Source organism: Xiphophorus couchianus, chromosome 18 (assembly GCF_001444195.1).
Source record: "Xiphophorus couchianus chromosome 18, X_couchianus-1.0, whole genome shotgun sequence".
Classification (NCBI taxonomy): domain Eukaryota; kingdom Metazoa; phylum Chordata; class Actinopteri; order Cyprinodontiformes; family Poeciliidae; genus Xiphophorus; species Xiphophorus couchianus.
This window is the reverse complement of record NC_040245.1, coordinates 30,929,383-30,951,705: the sequence shown is the minus strand read 5'-3', so window position 1 is coordinate 30,951,705 and position 22,323 is coordinate 30,929,383. Positions and strand designations below refer to the sequence as shown.

At 38.9% G+C, this 22,323-nt stretch overlaps 1 protein-coding gene across 4 annotated transcripts in view; it reads left to right on the top strand.

Moving 5' to 3' along the window:
- Positions 1-1,256: 1,256 nt before the first annotated feature.
- brip1 (BRCA1 interacting helicase 1) overlaps positions 1,257-22,323 on the top strand; it is a 43,201-nt gene continuing 22,134 nt past the window's right edge. For 3 of the 4 annotated variants that reach the window (XM_027999339.1, XM_027999340.1, XM_027999337.1), the window contains exons 1-14: positions 1,257-1,497; positions 1,661-1,754; positions 2,306-2,417; positions 3,114-3,311; positions 3,527-3,672; positions 5,070-5,207; positions 13,186-13,464; positions 16,149-16,370; positions 16,487-16,686; positions 16,766-16,898; positions 18,675-18,829; positions 18,914-19,091; positions 19,235-19,375; positions 20,293-20,454. In XM_027999339.1, coding sequence (XP_027855140.1) covers positions 1,665-1,754; positions 2,306-2,417; positions 3,114-3,311; positions 3,527-3,672; positions 5,070-5,207; positions 13,186-13,464; positions 16,149-16,370; positions 16,487-16,686; positions 16,766-16,898; positions 18,675-18,829; positions 18,914-19,091; positions 19,235-19,375; positions 20,293-20,454 — 2,154 coding nt within the window. In that variant the 5' untranslated portion in view covers positions 1,257-1,497; positions 1,661-1,664. The remainder of the gene's footprint in view (positions 1,498-1,660; positions 1,755-2,305; positions 2,418-3,113; positions 3,312-3,526; positions 3,673-5,069; positions 5,208-13,185; positions 13,465-16,148; positions 16,371-16,486; positions 16,687-16,765; positions 16,899-18,674; positions 18,830-18,913; positions 19,092-19,234; positions 19,376-20,292; positions 20,455-22,323) is intronic. The other variant, XM_027999338.1, reaches the window with a different exon arrangement.

Sequence of the window (22,323 nt, the reverse complement as noted above, 5' to 3'; positions counted from 1 at the left end):
CAGTGAAGGCGGTGAAGCATGGTGGTTCAAGCATCATGAAGTGGGGATGTTTCTTGTACTATGGTGTTGGTCCTATATATTGCATACCAGGGGATATATAGTGTACTCCAGTGTACTCAAACTGGATCAGTTTAAGTACACCAGAGTACTAGTCATGTTGAAGAGGACATGCCCTTGAAATTAGAGTTTCAACAAGACAATTACCCCAAGCACACCACCAAGCAAGCAAAATTATGGTTCCAGAAAAATAGAATTCAAGTAATGGATCAGCACAATCCCTGGACTGTGGGCTGACATATAAAATGCTGTTTGTGAGGCTAAACAAAAAAATGCAGAGGAATTGTGGAATGTTTCCAGGGTATTGCAGCCCTGTAGAATATAGGTATTGCATTCAACAGGTATTACAGGGCTGCAAAACCTGTTGACTGGTGCCTGAAACTGATTGACTCCATGAACCACGTGTGAAGCAGTTATGGGAAATGTTGGTTTCCGACTTTATAATATTTAGAATTATAAACTAAATATTAGTTTATAATTCTGAGGAAAGTTGAATCTTCAAACACTTCTTATATTATACAGTATATTTTTGAGTTTGTAAAGAAAGATATCAACACTGCTATTTTTAAAAATTTCTTGACTTTCCGTAAAATATAATCACATTCAGCGACTTTTTCCAATTTTCTTGCTTTGAAATAGAATGTGCGGTGTCGCCAATGCATTTGCGTTAATTAAAATACAATTTAATTGACGAATTTTGAGGTTTACTCACCTTTTGAAACACACTATTATTATGAGCATGACTGTACATGTACAGTTATGTACATGCATGTATATATACATAACTATCCAGAAAAATACTTAATTAAAAGCCTTGAAAGTACAATAAAATGCAGAAACAATATAAATACTACAACAAAGAGAAATAACTTGCTAGTTATTCATTGGTAAAACTAAATCCGTGGTTGCTTATGCTAAGAATGTGTCTTACTCTGCCATGGTTTACTCACTATTGAACGGTAAATACATTACTCTGTTCTGATCCACCTGTTCAGTGTTTGAACAGGTGGAAGGTTGCATGTTCTGTTTATTCTTTATTATATTTTCTCTAAAGTTTACAGACATTAATGTTTAATGATTGAATTCTGTGAGTGATTGAAAACTGAAGTCAAATCCTGCGTACGATCAACAGGATTTTTCCATGTAGCTTTTATTTTGAAATGATTTGTAGGAAGAACTCAGTTGTGACGTAGCTAACATCCTGTTTGGCTTTCCAATGTGATTTTGGAGAGCGGGAAGAATTATGAGGACAGCAGAAAGAATATGAACACTTTGTATTAGCAACCTTTACCTACTTGAGAATATTTATTTTATTAACAAACGTTAGTTACTAAACATTAGAAACGGCTGTCATAAGTGAAGGTAAAGGTGCCAAAAATCTAGTATTAGCTTTTCAGACAATTGTTCAGGTCATATCTTATTTCAGGTTGGTGGCAGCAGGTAATATTTAAATAAGTTTGGCCAAAGTGCTTTAGAATACTTAATACCTTATCTGTGTATGGACTTTGAGGTTGTGAGCTGATGAATGGCAATAATTGGACGTAGACTTTGTCGTGTTCTTGTTGCTGATGATATTTTAAAGCGGATGTTCTCTGTTCTAAAGAAACATGGCCTCTCCTGTGGAGTACACCATCGGGGGAGTGAAGGTTCACTTCCCCTGCAAGGCGTATCCATCCCAGCTAGCCATGATGAATTCTGTAAGTCAACTCAGATTAAAGGGAATCTTAACGTCCATACTGTCATCTGTCATATTCACCAGTTAGCTGCTTTAGCACGGCAGCAGTATAGGGTCTGAATCTCAGTGTTGGACTTGTTTCATTTTCGTCACCACTTGGGCCACGGCAGGAACAGTTTTCTCATGCCAAAAAGATCCCGTGTGTGAATCCCCACTTTTCTATGTAGAGTTTGCATATTCTCCTTGTGGTCTTCTCTGGTACTGCTCACATTCCAGAACCTACAGCAGCACTGAATGTGTGTGAATGGTTGTTTCTCCTGTATGTATCAGTGTTGCCTTGTGACAAACTGTCCTACATGTATTCTTATTCTTAATGACTGCTAAGGATAAGCACAGGCTAGAGTTGGATGGATGTAAGTGACCGAATAGTTCTGTTCTAAGAAGCGTCAGAACATTTTAGTCATACGCTGCATGTGTGGATATTGTAATGATGGCTGGATGTAAAATGATGTGATAGACTGGGCCTGCAGTTGTCTTTTTGCTTTGGTCTACATTGTGTCATTATTTTTGCAGATCATGCGAGGATTGAACTACGGACAGCACTGTTTGTTGGAGAGCCCCACGGGCAGCGGTAAAAGTCTGGCCTTGCTCTGCTCTGCCCTGGGCTGGCAGCAGGCTCAGATGGGTAAGGCTGCATGTGTTTTCAGCAGACAAACCCACTTTCAGTGTCAGTATCAAAATGGTAATATAATAATATCTTCTGATTAATCAAGAATGTTTTTATTCCATTTCTTTTTGTAATACGTTATCTTCATCTACTGAATTTAGCTTTCTTTACTTATTAATTAACATAATTGATTACATAACATTTTATTATTGTTTTGTTTGAATAAATTAACACAGAACATTGCAAAATTATTCATACCAAATTAACTTTGTCAGTGTGTTATTATGATTGCATGTGATACACAGTAGAATGTAGTTCAGCAGGGTCAAGCTCAAATTGTGGCACATCTGCTGTTGGCTGCCAGGCAGCTTACAGCTTCTGTAACAGTTGCCACGGTTTCGGTGGCAGATTGAGTGTGAAAAGATATATTTCGAACAAATCAATTAAAAATAGAGAATAAATACACATATGTACATACACACATACAGCTGGCACTGATTTGGTGTGGCTTCTGTGACAGATGTCATGACCTTTGTGGCAGATGTAGGGCAAGTGAGACATTAATTGAACAGTTCAAGGAGTCTTAATACTTTTGCTTGATATTCTCTCTGAGTTTTAGACTGCAAATATTTGCTTTCCATAGCCAGACCATAAGGTCTTCCATATGGCCCATCATGCTACCTGACAGCATAAAGTCTTGTATTGTTTTGTCAGCTAAAGTGAAAGAAGGAGGAGGTCATCCTGGAGACAGAAGCCAGTCAGATAAAGATGTGGGCGACTGCAAGAAGTCAGAACCTCCCAGCCCGTGTCCCTGTGTGTGCCACAGAGAAGCAGCCCAGTCTGTTGTGGTGGACCTCACTGAGTCACCCTGCAAAGAGACGGCCCAGCCATCGCACACAGCATCAGAAGACGGTCAGTGGCCCATTGATAACTTTTGATACAATTTCAGGCTTGTTTCATGTAACTGTTTGATTTCTCTGATTTCTACTTTTTTTTTTTTGACCCAATGGGAACATGCTGACAGCTAAATCAGTCATAAAGATGACCACAGTTGCAGGGTCTTATGTGTAGTTTTCTTTCTTCATGGTATCCATGTCTTCATGAGTGGTCTACTTTCTGTGTTTTAGTGCCACTACCAGGTGAGTCTCAAGCTAAAAGCCCGTCTTTAGCATCCCGTCTGTCGGAGAAAGTCCAGGCCTCTCTAGACCCCGACTGCAATAAAGATGAGGACTTCAGACCAGACAGGAAGCGCATCCGTACTGCAGAGTACAAGGTGCTGTGTATCCTCAGACATTTACCCTGAATTTAATGTATTCATATAGGGGTCTTTAAGCTTGGTCCCCTGAGCACTCTGTCCTTGCTTTACTCATTTTGCTATTGGCACACATTTGATTCAGTGAACTGATCTTTAGTAAATTTCTACAGAACTTGCATGATGAGGAGGGAATGTAATTGTTTGACTCAGGTGTGCTGGAGAGTGGACCCCCAGGACAAGGGGTCTGTCAGTGCTGGAGTTTTATACTGTCAGAATCCTAAAAATTATTTTATGAAATTATGTAAATATCACCTCAGGTGCACAACAACAACAACAAAAAAAAGAAACAAACCCTTCCCCCCCAGAATTTACACAACTATTAAGTGAGCATGTTTCAATAACTTGAAGCACTTCTTTTCTGAATAAGTCTCAGTCTCTCTTTTAACATCACAAGGGAAACCAAATGTAATCAAACTATGAAGCATCCTTGGTTCTTTACTTTATCTCTTAAAAGTCTATACTAGAAATTCTCTAGTAAAAAGAGAATTGATGCCACGGCGTTTTTTTTCTTTGTTGAAATAAAATGAAGACTTCCCCTCTATTGCATAAACATTCACAAATTATACACTGTAATGTTCTCATCTTCAGGAAGATTTCATGCTGATGAAGTAAAAGATTAATTGATTATCAGGCACCTTTACAATAGCAACTAATTACTCTTTTGGTGGAAATGGCTCATGATTTGGGGATTAAAGGTGAGTCTGAAGGTTACAGGGAAGGGTGGGAATAACTCAAAAATAGTCCAAATAGTTTGGATATATTTTCTTTCCTTCTTTTGGTGCGTTCACACCAAACACGTTTTGAGCGTCAGATGTGTCAGGTTTACATTCAAAGTCTATGTGGAGGCGCGTTGAGGGCCGTTGCTGCGCATTTTGAGCATCTAGCGCGGCGCAATTTGAACCATTTGGAGTGTTTTGACCGTTTGACACGTCAAGCACGTCCAATGCTCCACATAGACTTTGAATGTAAGCCAGATGCACGGTACTGAAAAGGTTGGGGACCACTGTCTTAGAGCATGAATGGAAAAGCAATGTTTGACCTGTTTTGCCTCCGTTTGTGGTGTGATTGAGTAAGATAAAGATTAAATAATCGAGATATTAACATTCATGAAAAATCTTTACAATAATCTGACTTTGTAGCAGAAAGATTTTCATTAGAGATTAGAGATTAGAGGTATTAGAGATGCTGCATGAACTGACTAGTAAATACATTATTGCAAATGTCCATTAGGGAGCTCCATAGAATACAGATAACTGGTCTATTTTGTTTACCTTTCCAATGAATAAATAATTTGCAAAATTCTTAAAAAAAAATCGTACTTGTATATTGAAGTCAAATTCTTTTTTGCTTTTTAGAGCCATAAAAGGCAGCGCACACAACAAGGCGTCATATTCATTGATGATGAACCTGATTTGGAGAGTGAAACATCTGGTCCTCAGAGCTGGAAAACTGCCTCAACCCACCAGGCAGCCGGTTTGTCCTCATCATGCAGTGTAAGTACATTTCACACCAGGATAGAATGTCTTCAGTGTAACGGGCCACAAAACCATTGCAGCATTTCTCTCTTTTCTAAATGTATTATTAGTCATTTTGCTCAACTTTACAAGCTAATTTATGTGAAATAGATCAGTGCTTTTTTTCCCCTTCCTCTCCATTACCCGCTCTTTCATAAAGCTTTAAGGATCCAATCTGTTGTTCGTAAGTGCTGTGAGTGCGGTTCAGCTTTATTTAGTGCTTTTTCACATTATGCTGTGCATCTGTTGTGACCACTGCACTGCCCTTCCTAGCATCTTGTTACTATGAAGTACTTGTATGATCAGTAAGGGCAGGCATCTTGAGCAAATCTCTAAAATGTCCCAGCATGCACTGCTTTGTTGCTATGTAATGGGTCACCCTTAGCCGTCAGTAACTTCAGCTGACTTTTCCTTGAATGACGTGTCGGAATGTTTCCTGTGGGAAAAGATCCAGTACAGATGCCTCTGCACGCGTTACCAAATACTAGCATGAAACACATCCTCCTTCATTCTCCGTTCATGGCAGTCTGAGTGATAAAGGATGTTTGTATGTTGAGGCTAAAACTGTCCCACATTAAAGGATCTGCAGCTGATTTTTGATTTAATGAGCTTCCTATCCTGATATATTTTGTCAGCAAAATTTCAGGATTACAATTAAGAATGACCACTAGGTGGTGGTATGCTCCACAAATTCAACATGAAATGTTCAAACTTGATCAAGCTTTAGATGAAAAATGATGAATTGGATTAAAAGGTTTAAGTTAGAATTAAAAAATAAAGTATGAGATATTACCTTCAGATAAAGCTGATTAACTATTATTATTAGTTTTCTTAAAAGAAATTCATAATTATGATTTTTTTATGTTCAGAAGAGAGTTTTGACAAGATACCTCTAAAAAAATCCATCCATCCATCCATCTTCTTCCGCTTATCCGAGGTCGGGTCGCGGGGGTAGCAGCTTCAGAAGGGAGGCCCAGACTTCCCTCTCCCCGGCCACTTCTTCCAGCTCTTCCGGGGGAATCCCGAGGCGTTCCCAGGCCAGCCGAGAGACATAGTCTCTCCAGCGTGTCCTGGGTCTTCCCCGGGGCCTCCTCCCGGTGGGACGTGCCCGGAACACCTCACCAGGGAGGCGTCCAGGCTCTAAAAAAAAAAATAAAATAAAATAATAATTTAAATAGTTGCTGCACAAAATGCTGCCTTTACATTTTACAAGAAGGGCTGGTTGGTTTCTGTATTTTTGAGCTCCTGAACAGCATTTTTGTGACAACTAAAACATTCTTCCTATCTGTGTGTCACACTGCAGCCTGCCAGCTGTCAATGTTAAGTGTCCTGTAGGTTTTTATCACATTGCTAACATTTTACAACTGTGCTTCTCATTTATGTTAATGGTTTTATTTAAATGCAGGTGGTTGATAATGTAGTATTTAAAAAAAAAATCCAAGTTCATCATCCCGAATGCTTGTTTTCACAGTTTACTTTTGATAATTAGTAGTGTTTCTCTTGGTCATTTTGTGAAATTTTCATATTTTCTTTATATTATTCACATTTATACACTGCATTACTTAGAGGCTATGCCACACTCTCTGATAAGATGAGGGATGATATTCATGCTAAAGCAGCAACAAATAGCACAATATTCAAAACAATTTGGAACAAAAAAGAAGGTCTCACTGCCATCATCCTAATCATTTGTAAAATAATTAATTAGAAAAAGATCGATCTTTCTTTCTTATGTTTTACAAGTAGTTTAATTTGCTTGATTGTTTGAAAAATGGAAACAGATATTAGTCAGTACAGTTGGTAGGACACAGACACAAACCAGTGGAGGCAAAAAAATCAGAATAGTTGAGTGAGAAATAGATGTAGCCACATTCAGGTGTTTCCTGCAAATAATGGGATCCAGTTCAATGGTGAATCATCGATGCCAGATTATAGAATCTGACCGACGGATTATTATCAGAGTTCATTGATTGGCTACACCTGGAACAATGTTTTGGATAAAATATTAAGCCTGCGCTTCTTTTAAATTTCCCCATTGTAGTTTTTTAGTTATCATACTTTTCACAGCTGCTTTTTTAGTTTGGGCCATTTTCACTGAAATAAGAAATGGCAGATTTATTGAAAGATGAATTTAAATGCTCTGGTTCTTGTCTCTCTCTGCCACCCTCTGTTACATTCTTACTGCTGTTCTTTCAAAAGAACAGGCTTGAATTCTTTTGAATTCAAGCAATACGACTCATTTAAATAAATTGAAATGTGTTTTTATGCATCCTGTTTTATTGCAATATTTGTAAATTGCTGTTTGTTTTTTGTCGTTTCATCATTCTTTTTACTTCAAACTGACCTGCACTCTACCTGAAAATGTAATTCTTTGCCTCCTATATAAACCACATATGATCTGAGTCATCCAGGGAATGAAGATTTATATAAATATTTTAACATTTGAACCTGTTTTCAGTTGTAGTAGCAGCTGAATCAGATCTATCCAGAAACATAATGTTCTGAGAGGATCTGTGATGTGGTTTCTGGTTTGGGTTCAGAAGTAATCCTGATCCAGACTGAAGCAAGTTCGTCATGATCTCCTGCTGCTCGTAGTTGATGGGGTGCTCTGCCTCCCACACCAGCGCCTCAGCCTGCCACAGCTGTGGAGCTTGGAACGAGAGCTCTGGATAGTCGGATGTGGAAAAAGAGGAGGGAAAGTGAAGTCGAAAAAGCGCGTTTGTCTCTAGTTTCACTTTAGCTACATGACCCGGACTGCTTTGTCCCACGAGCGCTGACTGATGGCCTGAATGGGGCCCTTTGAAGCAAGCTCCAGTTTTAATTAAGAGGGTTTGCCTCGCTTGGGCTGCTGATCTGTGAAAGCCACAGGGATAAATATTGAATGGGGTTCACCCGCTGGTTACTGCGCCCGAGGGATAAACAGGTGCTTCGGAGGGCAGATATTTGCCAGGGCCCCTACCTGTGTTGTGTGGTCATATCTGGAGAAGAGGTGTTGGGTGTCAGGTCTTCCAAGGTAGTGCCTATTGAAGCCCACCCTTTATTGGAATGAATTCCAAGCCCTCGAAAGCTGTGGAATGAGGAGCATATTGGTGTCCAGTCAGAGGCGCCAGCAGTGCCTAGGTGATCCGCTGCCTGTGGCCCCTTGGTTCCTTGTGACCGGCCCCTCTGGAGTGTGAGATTTCCATCTCTCAGGTGTTGGCCAGGAGTGGAGCAACAAAGAGCTACCTGTGAACATTCTGAGGTGTTCAGTAACACCACTGACCTCTGTTATGTCAGTTCCACAAGCAGTATGCTTACACTTGGCAACGTGTGTGTGGGTGCGCGTGTGTGTGTGTGAGAGAGAGACAAGAATACCCCCAGTATACCAGCAGTTTTAAAGCCAAGAACAGCGTGGTATGTTTGTGTTACTATAAAGCATTCTGTCTGAGCGGCAGCAGGAGAACCGTTCTGCAGCGTTGTGTTTTCCTGCTCTGCCAGTTGTCTGCGTTCTTCTCAAAGGGGTGTCTGCTTGGGACTTCGGGGCCACGCTTGAGACCTTGTTGTCTTGGCATCTCGTGAAGCAACCGCGTAAAAAGATACTCTTGTGTCAGCTGTTTCCTGCTGCAGCTCCTGACAAGGGCCTCTATTCATCAAGATGCCCCTCTACGCTGCCCTAAGCTCCCCATCCTCCCCCTACCTGCCAATGAATAAGTAATTATTGGCCATCTTGGTGCAGGATATTTGGATAGCTCTATTTAATGTGGCAGCAGCAGGTAAGGTGATCGGGCCTTAGGCCCAGGCTGTGGAGCGTAACTGTTTCAGAGAATGGTAACTTGAACTGGTGTTGGGGCCCTGAGCACCTCTATTTGTTTTTCACATGGGCTCAGGGCTTGTTATCCCCCTTAGTTCTGAGAGGCAGCTCTCCAAGAGCGCTATCTGGCCTACACTTCACCACAGATTGTCATTTTTGATGGGCAAACATTCTTGGAAAATCTGAGCCACTGGGTAACTGGAGCTTCTTGTATGTCATCAGAAGTGTTACGTTCTGATCCCCTTGATAAGTAGCAAAGCCAGTACCAATGCATGACATCACATACCATTCATTCTTGTGTGGAATCGCTCTTGTCATTATGGAAGACCTATCAATGTGTTGGCTAAAATAGGGAGATATGTTTACTTGTTATAAACATAAATGAGCTGCAGCTAACAATTATTTTAGTATTAGATTATTCAACTGATTATTTTGAGGATTTATTGATAAATTGGATAAATAATTGTTATATTCTGCAGATTTTCATTTAACCACTTATACTTATTTTAAGCAATATGAGAAATACATAAGAACATTCAAATAATTTAGTTATTTTATTAAAAATATAAACCTTTTATTACCCAAGTGCAAAAACAACTTTAGTGAACACTTTATCATTTGTAACAAAGTCTGCAGCTAAATAAATCCATCTAACATCAACATCAGCAGCTATTTCTGCTGGACTGAACCTCAAAATAGTGTAGAACTGACTGACTTGCATAGGGAGAGCAAATCAGTCACTGCTCTCCCTATGCATTGAATGGAGTAGAATAGAATGGAAGTACTGTATTCATCCCAGCAGGGAAATTACTTTGCAGTTACAGCATAGAGACAAGACACAATGACACTACCACTGAGTAGTAGTAGTAGATAAAATAAAAAATAAAATAAAATATAAAATGCTATGAATTGTGAAAATATAAAATGCTGTTAATATAAAAAGCAACTTAGAGCAGTCCTTGCAAAGATTCAAAAAAATGCAGATATGTATATTTAAATATACTGTATGTACAGCAAGTGTGCCACAGTGCAGTGCTATGACAGGCACCTAATGTTCTACACCTCAAATTAACTGCCGCTTCCTACTACCGTTACAGAAGCTCGTACCGCTGCGTGCCCCCTCACACTATACATATCAAAACATGCGGCTCGATCCCATGAGGGGAGCTATTACTTTTGTTGGCATTTTGAGTAACTATGGCGACATAATTAACAAAAAACGAGCCAAATTCAACTCAAAACAAACGTCTAACTGTCACAAAACAGTGTCAGTTAGACTCAAAATAGACATAGAATTTAGTCTGCCCCTCTGAGCTGCTCTTTAGAACCACAGTGATGGCGAAATGTCAGAACTACAGACATGGTGGAACACTCAGTTCTACTCCGTTTGTGTTTTATTTACCATTGTCATAGCAACTGAACTAATGGGCGTCTAGTTAGCTGAGATATAAACTTACTGTACAGGAGCTGTTGCGTTCTGTTTTTATATACAGATTGCTTAATACCAGATTAATATACCGTCAGTTATCAGCTATGAAAGAAACGGTTCTGAACGTTGTTGTTTAGATCATTTTTACGTCATGAGTTGAATCTGTTTAGCTATATTGTGTTTTTCTGTGAACTTGTTGGTGTACAGATAAAACCCCCCAAATATATTGTATATTGTTTATGCAGGTAACAAATGGGGATTATTCTGAGACTTAAGTGTGTGACATAAGCTGTACCTTTGTATTAAAGGATAAAACATCAGCAATTTAAGCTGTATTTTATAGAAATCGTATTAGAAATAGCGCTATGATCATTTTGGGACAGATATCTACTCCCATTTGAACAGTCTGGTTTTGCGCACATGATTCAATGCATAGTAATGGCGCCTGCAGGAGCATCACTAGCTGCAGGAGAAATCCTACAACCGCTAAAATCTGATACCACTTAATTTTTGTTTGCATTTTTTGAAGAAGGAAGTTGTGCTGGTCTTCTTTAGAGGTTTTGTGTCAATTCCTTCAATAGTTCTTGGTGCAGCGCCACCACAGGTGAAGGGGGGAACAGGTTTTTCAGTTTTCAGTTGGATCGTTTGACACAGTTCCATGTGAAAGAGAACCGCACCAACTGAAAATGTAATAAATGTTGCAGTTTTGGTCCCCAATTGAACCAAATATACGGACTATCAGGTGTGGAAACACCCTTATTGTGTTTTTTTTGACTGTGTCAGAGTGAAGAAACTATGGTGTAATGTGATCAGACATTGCTGTCAATTAACAGTAAAGACCACCAGGGAAGAAAACATAATTTTCTTCTTTAGTGACTGACTTCTTTAGTGAATGTTTTACCACTGTTTAATGTTTGTGTACTTTTTCTGTTACTTTCCAGTCTATGTTAGTTTGTGTTTGTTTAAAGTACATGCAACCAATACCAGATATTGTTCCTAAATATGCTATTTGTGAAAACCGACTCACCTTCAAACAGTCAGGAATTTAGAATAGCTATTCCTGTGAATAACTGAACAGTCAAAGACTGCACCACTTAAGAGCTTGACACATTAGCAGTATCAGTTTCATAAGCTCTACACTTTACCTGTGAGCAGGGAAAAAGAACTCACTTCATCACTGGACAACCAATTATAAAGCAGCTAGATTTTCTCAGTCACCACAATGGTGGCCTATCATCTTTCAGACCTAGCAAAGGTCACCTGGTGGTGAGTGACAGGATGTTTTCTATGTATGGATACAAATTCTTTATTCTTCTCAGTGTGTTTTTTTTTTTTTTCAAAAGAGTATACAAGACATTCTGTCAGACTGTCTGTTCATGCCATGAACAATGTTGCTGTGTCGGTACCATTTGTATTATAATTCCCAGGGAAAGTCGCCATACTTTCAGTTTATTTATGTTTTAGCCACAATGTGCTGCAGCATTCTCTTTGATATCTATGCCCTTTCAAGGAAAAGGTTTATGAGAATTTGGAATTACCTGGAATCAGTCCAGACAAAATTATTTTGAGCTAGTTGTTAAAGCATCAGTATAAAGGCAAGCAAGGCCAGACTTAAGAAACGTAATTAAGTTTAGGGATGAAATGATGTATCGTGATGTATTAATTATTAAAATAATTGTCAACTAATTTAGTGATCAGTTAATTGTTTACTGAAATTAATAGACTAGAAAAGGTAATTTACTGACAGAACAACTAGCTTCTGTGATCTGACAAAAACTGGTTAACCCAGAGTAGTTTGGCTGTAGGCGAGGCTGAAACACAGATGTGACTTGGAAACTGGTTACAGTAACATCACTGACATTAGTACACCTTATTGGCTTTTCAGCAGAGTACAGAAGTAGTGACGACTACAGAATCACATGTGATACAGAAAAATATATGTAAAATGAATTAAAACTTGTCTTATTGTATAATTTTACATTAAAGAAATATGTTTACTGTATCATCTCACATCTCCTCTGCTATGTGTAATTCAGCAGGGCACAGGTTTATGCCAGCCAATTTAGGGACAGCTGTGGAGTCAGTATCACAAATGGAAAATACAAAGTTTGCACTGACAGGGATTCATTTGGCTTACACAGAAGTTGTTTATTTTGTTTTTTGTTTCTTTAAGAGCATTTTGATTGTTAGCTCATCTAATACTATAGATGTTTTTGAGCACTTGATAAAATTGGACAATAAAATGCAACTGTATTATTGTGAAAATTCTTAACAAAACTATAACTGAATTTTGTAACTGTTTTCAATTGGAGGCAATCATTGAGCAAATATACAAACTCAGTCCATAAACTACAATATGACTGAGAAGTAAATTTTTTAGTTATTCCATCACCAGGGGAAAGACATTATGTAGCTTAATTAGACGACTGACGTTTTATCATCTTTACTCTTAAAATGTTTAATACCTGGTAAAAGGTTATTTTCAAAAAGTACTTTTAATCTGATGAGTCTCATCAGGACATATGTACTAATTTATTGAATAAGATTGTATGGCATTCACATTTAAGTTTTGGCATTATTCTTAGCACATAAAAGAAGATGAGTTGGACCTGTTTGTCCTGCAAATGCTGTGACATTTGCTGTAACGCTGGTATTCTATAGAATTAACAGAAAATAAAATGAAACTATGTTGAACTCAAACTATAACCTGTTAGAAATCAGTATTTTTCTCTGTCCAGTCCTCCGAACCCTGCTCCCGCTGCCCGTGTGCATCAGTCAAAGACAACTTGAAGAACAAGGACAAAGACAAAGATGGCAGCAAGAAGATTCCAAAGATTTTTTTTGGCACACGAACCCATAAGCAGATAACTCAGATTGCTCATGAGCTGAAGCGCACCGTTTATTCCGGAGTGCACATGACTATCCTTTCCAGCAGAGATCACACCTGTGTCAACCCAGACGTGGCGCCACATTTCAACCGCAACGAACGCTGCAAGGATCTGCTGGAGGCCAAAGATGTAAGGAAGGAGTCATGCACACACACACATGCCTACATACACACATATAGTAACAACTCCAGGGTCATTACTATATGCTAGTCTATCATCTTCATAAAAACGATTAAAAACTCACGATGTGTTCAGAACAAGGTTATTATAATTAACTAAAACTAAGCTGAAACTGAGAACATTTTTAACTGAAATAAATGAAAACAGTAATTAATGGGAAAAAACTCAAATTAACTGGATCTATATCGTGCATTTACAAAACTAAAACATACTGAAATTATAGATCTAATATCCTTCAGTCTTGTTTTTATGAATTGAATTATGAATGAATTAGCCTTTCGTACTGATGTGAAATAAATCTCACCACCCACCACCACTACACTAGCAGTTTACGTCAGCTGTTGGCAAATTACTGCACTCCACAATCCTCCTGGTGACACTTGCACCAATTGGCAAAATGGCGACAGCAAAAGTTGGGAGAAAACATCTGAGTCAGTTGGTTGTTCAATAACAATTCCATACATTTTTTGAAAATGGTATCGTCTGTTGAGTGTTTGTTATCACAGTACAATACTTTGGTTAATTTTTAGGTGCAGAATTAAAAAAGTCAAAGTATGAAAAAGCTAAGACTACTACTGTAACTGATAAAAACTAAAACTGAAAAAAAATTAACTACTAAAAATTAGCGAATATTTTCTAAAAACTGGTTAAAATGTAACAAAGTCACAACAAAATAAAAATAATAATGAAAATCCTAAAACTATTATTACCCTGGTTCACAATAGAGTGTTTTTTTTATTGTATCAGGAGATAGATGCACTTTCTTGACTGTGCACTCAGGTTAGAGTGAACTGTGGAGCTCATAGCCTCAGAGAAGTTTTGTACAATTGAGCCACACGACAACTTTTGACACTCTAGAATGTCAAAAGCCATTTTTCTGAGACATGATACACTTGTAACCCCCTACTGTCCTGAAGTTCAGGCGCCTACTGTAATGAGAACAATTACGCTGTCAATGGAGGTGTTCACCTTCCAAGGCAATTGTCTGACTTTGTCATGAAAAGAGTGGCCCAGAAATAACCCCCATTTGGAGAAGTTGTCACCGACACCCTGTATCTCCTCAGGGTCTGGTGCAGTCGTTGTCATGTTAGCAGGCCGTACGGACACACAGCAGTTCCGCTGTTTGTTTTCAGGCTCCTCTTTGCTCAGAGCTCTTCTGGACATCCTAACAGTAGCTGAGGGCTGTTAATCCCCCATCAACAGATCCTGTTTTGCCATGCAGACAGGGTTCAGTGTCACTGTTCCCATGTGGTACGTCGTTTAGAGAAGAAGACAGTTTCATCCTCTGTGATTGTTGGTCTGAAATTGTGTACAGTGTTTTTGTGACATTGACACCTCAAACTGTTAAATTCATAAAGTTCTGGGTGAGAGACCTCTGCTGGCAGTAATTAGGACCTGGTACATTAGATGTTGCTTCTTCACATTGCTTCACCATTCTCTACATGAATGTTTGGATGTGCTACTCCAAACAACACATCCATATTGGAATATTAATATAGTTAGTGATAATGGATGTAAAGTAAGATCCAAACTTGTGATTTATTTAATAGCTCCACTTATCACTCAGTGTTATGCTTGCTTGTACAGATTTATTTAAAAAATGTAAAGATATTCTCTTGGACAAAGTTACTTCAGTTTTAGTGTTACTCTCTTATAAATTAAGTTAAGTTCAAAATACTTGAGCCTAAGTGGAAATTAAATGTTGTAACTTATATCAACCAATTATATTGAGAGTCATTATTAATGGTGATATTGTGGGCAGTAAAGTTCTCCAGTAGCAGTCAGTCTTGCCACAAAACTAAAATAGCCTCTGACTGATGACTGTTTCTGTTTGACAGTCTCATTGCTGTCATCAATAGTTTAATATCCAGGCAGCAGAGATAATATTCCACAGTAACATGTCCTGAATTACACCATAAGTTGTTGACAAGCTCTGCTAATCTACCTCATTTGCTTTTCCTCTTTAAATCTCTGTCTGACTGTATGGCTGGAAAGATGGACAGAGAGATGAAGTTGGGAACTTGATGTTTGCCCATTATGATCAATTATGCATCACATATGTCTAAAAGTAAGAAGAAAAAATCCCTCCAGTTGTTCAACTTTCAACACCAGAGGAAATAACCATCCAAACCTGCAATTCCTCAAAGAAAAAAACAAAGTCAACAAACAAATCAGAACTAACATAACAGAGCAACTCCAACATGCTACCCCCATGAGTGAAAAAATTCTAGAATCTTGGAAATCAGAAATAGTTGCTGACTCGATACAACGGTTAGTTTATTGCTGTTGGGTCAGCTCTAACAGCAACCATGGCAAAGAGCAGATCCACAGAGGAACTGTGGTCAGTACTAAAATAATAGGAGGAACCAACTTCACCTGTACTCATAGCCTTGCTAAAAACTTGACTACTTTACAACAGCATAGTGTTTACCACATTTTATTTGTTCACTTGCACTATTTTAGGCATCATAAAAAACATTGTTTTCATTTGTTAACTGGTAGTTATTGCTTGTTTTTGGTTTAATTTCTTGCCCAGGTGTTACAGTTTGTAAAAAAACAAAGCAAGATGTAAAACATTTGTTTAAAACCACATTTTTCTTTTATTTCAACATGCTCGTATTGTTGACCTTCAGGGAAGGTCATGCAGGTTCTACCATGGTGTGCAGAAGATGCGGGACCAGCACACCCTGCAGTGGGTCCATGGGCTGCGTGAAGCCTGGGACATTGAAGACCTGGTGTCTCTGGGGAAAAGGCTCCGATCCTGCTCTTACTATGCTGCTCGGGAACTTATGCAGGATGCCTCTATCATCTTTTGTCCGTATAACTACTTGCTGGATCCAATGATCAGAGAGAGTGTGAGTTCCAATGGAAATGAACAGTGGAAGAACCATGAAGGCTGCAGATCAAGAACTCCTCATCACATCCTAACATATAATCAGTTCTGTTCTTATTTTCAATATTTCTGGAGCAGATGGAAATTGACCTGGAGGGGCAGATCTTGGTGCTGGATGAGGCCCATAACATAGAAGACTGTGCAAGGGAAAGCGCCAGCTACACCTTAGAGCTCAGCAGCCTGCAGACGACCAAAGATGAACTGGACGGCATGGTCCACAGTAACATTAGACGCTCCAAGCACGAGTCTCTCAGGAACTTCTGCTACGCCCTGATCAAGTCAGTGTTTGAGGGAAACGTACCATTTTCTCTTTCTCAGAACCTGAGTTTTATTCAGAGTTTTCTGTTGTTAACTCAGCTGGATTCAAGAGAGCCAGGTGCTGCTGTCTGAACGAGGATTTGAGAGTGCCTGCAAAGTCTGGAGTGGAAAGGATATACTGACCGTTTTCCACAGCTTGGGTGTCACATTTGACACCTTCTGTAATATGAAGGTAAAAAAAAACTACAGTTGCAGAATTTAAAGACCTCTTATGCTTCCTTGAACAATTTACTACACAAACATGTTCATTACAGTTTTTGCACAAAATCATTTTATTTGAAAGCATTTTGAGATGTTATTGTGATGTTAGTCTGGTTAGTTCTGCCTATTTTGAGCTCCTTCCAGAATGAGCCTCCTGTCACTTTACATCCAAAGAAGCTACTGAAGGCCACGATTTCCACCTCAATGTTTACACAGTTATGAAAATAACTGCTAGCAGAAGCGCAACTTTGAGTGGCTTTGCGATCAATCAGCCACTGATCATTATCAGCCGATATGTGATCGTGTTAGCCGACCACTGTTTAATGTTACTGATCACGAAAACCAATCAGTACAAAAACCCAGCAGAGGCCCTGTGTACAGCGTATCACTTCCCCTTCTTTCACAGTGAGCAAGCGTGCTGCAGCCAATCCTGAACAATGTCGAGTGGAACCGTTGCGCTCTGAGAGTGATGTGAAGTTTGCATCTTGGAAAAATACCTCAAGGGAAATGCATGTCAAAACGCAGCAACCCAATGAATTTAATGCCACATTTAGAAAACGAGCATTTGATGGTATATCAAAGCTGAGTTCAGAAAAAAAGACAAGAGAAACAATTAAAGTACCCCACAACTGTCAACAATGAGCTTAACAATCAGAAGGCTGAGCAAATAACTCAAAAAATAATTACATTTATTGGACTAGATGACCAGCCTTTCTGAGGGGTAGAAGACGCTGGTTTCCATCAAGTGCTCTCGCTGTTGGACTCCTGCCACGTGCTATTGGGGCGCAATATTTCACAGAACTAGCAGGCAGATTCCTACCAGGCAGTGGACTCTCACATCAAATGTCTCCTTAAAGCTGCAGCATCCATCCATTATCTTACACCTTTGATTTAGTAACACTTAGGATTGTTTATTTTAATGCAACCTGCATTTGACTTTGAATGATTTCTTTTTCAAATAAATTTTATTTTATTTTATTTATTTAACTTTCTGTATAACTTAGGCTGTTGAGAGCCTGTATTACTGGTAGATTTTTTAAATTGTCTTTTTGACTGTGTTGTGCCTGCAAGTTTTTTGTATGTTTTTGTCTAAATTAAGGTGATTTTCTAGTTCCTTTTTGCCAGATCACATGGCCGAAAGCATTTATACCTAAACCAACAAACAGCCAATTCATCAAATTGGTGTCAGTGGTTGGCAGTGATCGGCCCTCATGGGTGATCTGTATCTGTGTTGGCTGCAAAAAAAAACCTGATTGGAGTATCAATAGCAATTATTCAACCATACATCTTTGAAAAGCAGACATAGAGACTCCTGCACAATCGACAAGAATACAGCAAGTGGTTTCTGGACGGTAAAACCAGCTGACAAAACACCCTGGGTTGCTAGGTGATGGACTGGGTTTTGATGGGGTTGCTATGTGATGGGCTGGGCTTCAAAGCCCACTGGCTTTGAAGTGCACTGCAGTGCAGCTTGGTGCACTGCTAGGTGAGGAGCAGTGCCTGCTGATTTGTGATGTTACATTCCGGAGGTTTTGAAAGTTGAGATTTTTCAGACACCAAAAAACTGGCTGATTATTTTTTTTAAAGGCTAAGCCTATTTTTAGAAGCAGTAGAAACACAAATGAAAGTATAAAAACTTGCAAATTGTGAATTTTGCCTAAGTCTCCTTTGAGAGTGCATTAGAAGTTGAAAGTTTAAGCTCTTTGGAGCAGCTTAGATTAATTGCGCTACTGTATATCTGAGACAGCAAAACCTGGCATCTGTGTTGGAGAAGGAGGAGCGTGTTGGTTTGGTTAACGGCAAGGAGGACATGGTGCAGGTCCCAATTATCAGCGCATCTACAGCAACTGTCCTGAAAAACCTCTTCATGGTGTTGGATTTTCTCTACAGGGACAGCTGCCGGTGAGAGACCAAACTTTGACATTTTTGAAGTCCTTTGTGTTTCTTTGGTAGCCGGTCGATCAGGAGGTTTTCCTTTGTCTGCAGGTTTGCTGAGGACTACCGCATTGCATTGCAGAGGAGCTATGCCTGGACCAATCAGGTCCCGCCTGACGTTCCTGATGCCCAGGGCTTTTTGGTCCGGCCTCGCCACCGAAACCGTCAAAATGCACGGGTCAAAACGGAAGTTCTCACGCTGAGTTTCTGGTGTCTCAACCCTGCTGTGGTGAGATGTTTGACATGTAAACAGAGGGTGTTATTGCTGACCTTAAGAAATATGCTGATTTCAATGGCAATAAGAATGTCTGTTTCCCTGTTTTTTTGTTATTAAATAAAATAGAACTGTGAATTTGTTTTTATTATTTTCAGGCTTTCTCTGACCTGAGTGGGTCAGTGCACAGTATTGTGCTGACATCAGGAACACTGTCCCCTATGGGCTCCTTCTCCTCTGAACTTGGGGTAAAATTCACCATCCAGTTGGAAGCCAACCATGTGATCAACAAATCCCAGGTTAATGAGATTTTGGTACCTGTTCTGACATGTGATCATGAATAAAGCAGTGTTTGTTTGTTTTTACATGGAAACCTATTAACACTACTTGATTAAACTGACTCCAGAGATAATTGCAAGATTTATTTTTTTTGCCAAGTACATTTTTTGCCCAGTAGATGTCACAATGTCTCCAAGTGATAAAAAACCTAGGCCGAATAAGAAGATAGTGTGCCTTGCTTAAGAATTCCTTTGAACTTTGTTTCAACCAGAATATATAGTATATGTTTTATTGGGTTGTTTGTGACAGACCAACAGAAAGTAGTTCTAACATGGATGGAAAAGGAAACCAGCTTGTTTTTTAAGATTGTTTACAAGTGCAATTTAATTTTTTTTATCTCAGATGTTATCATAGTGTACCCAATTTCTGATTTTAATACAATTTTTGTTACTTCCTTTTCTTTAAAAAAATTACTAATGATAATAAAAATATCTTCAAAAGCATGATTTTATTTCAGTCATCCCTTCTGGATCTGAATTCAAAGTCCAAATATATAAATTCTCTATAATATACTTATGAAACCAGATGGTAGGTCCTGGGTGTGCTGACATCACTCTGAACTGTGGAAATCCAAAAAAATGCATGGTTGGAGAAAAAAAAATCCAGATTTTTACAAAAATTAAATCTTCACAAACAAAAAATGGATATCAAAAGTATTTGCCACTGTTGCACATATGGAAACAGAAAATGTTGCCAATTTTACTTTGGAAAGTAATTCAGGCTAAATCAGACTGGGTGGAGAGTTTCTGAACATCAATTATTATGTCTTGCCACTGATGCTGTTGCATTTAGCGCTGGACTTTAACTAGGCCATTCCACCACACAAAGAAAATCTAATTTGGCTAGCTTTTCACCCACTGTTTTCTGTTGTGCTTAGGTGTGGGTGGGCACTGTTGGTGCAGGACCCCAAGGCCGAAAACTCTGCGCCACCTTTCAGCACGCTGAAACATTTGCCTTCCAGGATGAGGTGGGGGATTTGCTGCTTCATGTCTGCCGGGTCATGGTCAAAGGCGTGCTCTGCTTTCTGCCTTCCTACAAGGTAAACACACCAGCAAAACATTCTTAGCTCAAAGATAAGATATAGAAATCTAATTAGAAAAAGATGGACAATAAACCAGACTGTAATGGACTACTATCAGCCCCTAAACACCTTGCAGCATCTGCTTGAAAGGGGCAAGGGACTTAAATGTTGTATTTACTGTAAGAGAGAGGATGCATCAGATGCAACTGATCAGAAATCAACATTGACATATTTATTTCTGTTTTGAATGTTTACTACAAATAATACTTATTCTATGTCTGTTCCAAAAGTTTAAGAATTGACTTGTTTTTTGTAAAATACCTTGAGAAGTCATGCTGTGAATTAGAGCTAAACTGAATTTAATTGAACTGATAAAACAAGTGGAGCTTTAATTTTAAGCTAGTTGCTTTTTCAGAGATTTGACTATTAGATAATCACTATGGTGTTATCTATTTTCTGTTTCTATCTTTATGTAATATCTGCCCATGATCTTTTCTTAAATAATTTAAGCTGGTGGTTTAGTTTGTTTTAATATCACTGCTAGGTCTGACCACTAGGAGGAGGAAGAGACCACACATTAATAATTTTGCTGCAACAAAGCACTTAGGTCAGGCAGCATAATGGTATGCTGCTGGATATAACATACATTAACAATCTAATTTTTTAAGCACAACCATATTTAAAAATTAATAGTTTTAAAAGAGCCAAACCTGAACTTTATTGGATTTGTTTGCCTTGCTAAAGTTCAACACTATCACGTTATAATAGAGTCTTCCTGATCAATAGAGGTACTTGTCAGGGACTTGTTAAATGACATCATTCTGACAGAACTGTATCCTCTTTCAGTTAATGAAGACACATCTTAGTGCACACTCATAGACACTTTGTCCCCTTTGTTTGTTGCGGCCTTAACCTCATGAATAATGAATGTTCTCTGTAGCTCAGTTGTCACTCTTGTTTAGTGAAGGCCAAATAGATTTCATATGTTGTATGAATTTGTCCAAAAATCACATTGCATATGCAGTGTAATTAAGTAGCATATATCATTTTATGTATTTAATATATGTAAATGTAAAGTTGTTGATGGTGCTGATGTATCGTTCTCCTATGATGAGTCATACAGAGACGTGCGTTTTGCACATGGCAGGTTTTAGTTTGGCCTTTGGCATGTTTTCATGTCTCATCTTGGACCAGTATTTCTGTGTGTCTCGTCCAGTGATCACTGGTTTGATTCGTCTGCAGTCTTTGCTTGCTATCAGGTTGCATTCTCCAACAGCTTATGATACCATCATGTAAACAGCAAGGGAAAGCTAAGACTCAGGTTTGTGTTGTTTTCCCCTTTTACCTCCCTTTTGTCAGCCCGCAGTACCAGCCAAGCAGCATCTATGAGCCGTGGGATGGTTTTTTTTGTCTATTATTGATATTCATGTAGAAGTCTTTCCCTTCTCTATGCTGGTTCATAAATATTTAATCTGCAGTCAGCTCTTAAAGATAAGGAGATGAGGGAATATGAAGGGCTGGGTATTAATTGGAGCCCATGGAGGCCTTGGTGGTGCCACAGAGTCCCGTCTGCCTCTTGCTGTGTGTGGTTGTGTGCAGGCAGTGGACATAGAGATGGTAAGACATCTCAAGACAATTCTATTCACTACATTGAAGTGATGAGTATCAGCTCCATCCACACAGCTACCTCTGCAGTAGGCAGAGGACATAGAGATGAATGGGTTTTGGGGTCATTTGTGTTTTGTTGTTCTATTCTCATTAATCGTGACACTGTTGCAGTGCCTCTAAATATAAGCAAATTCTAAATCTATTAGGCATTACCTATACATGCAAAGTTCTACAATCCTGCTAACATTCCTGCAGTTATAGTCATGGACTTGCTATCCC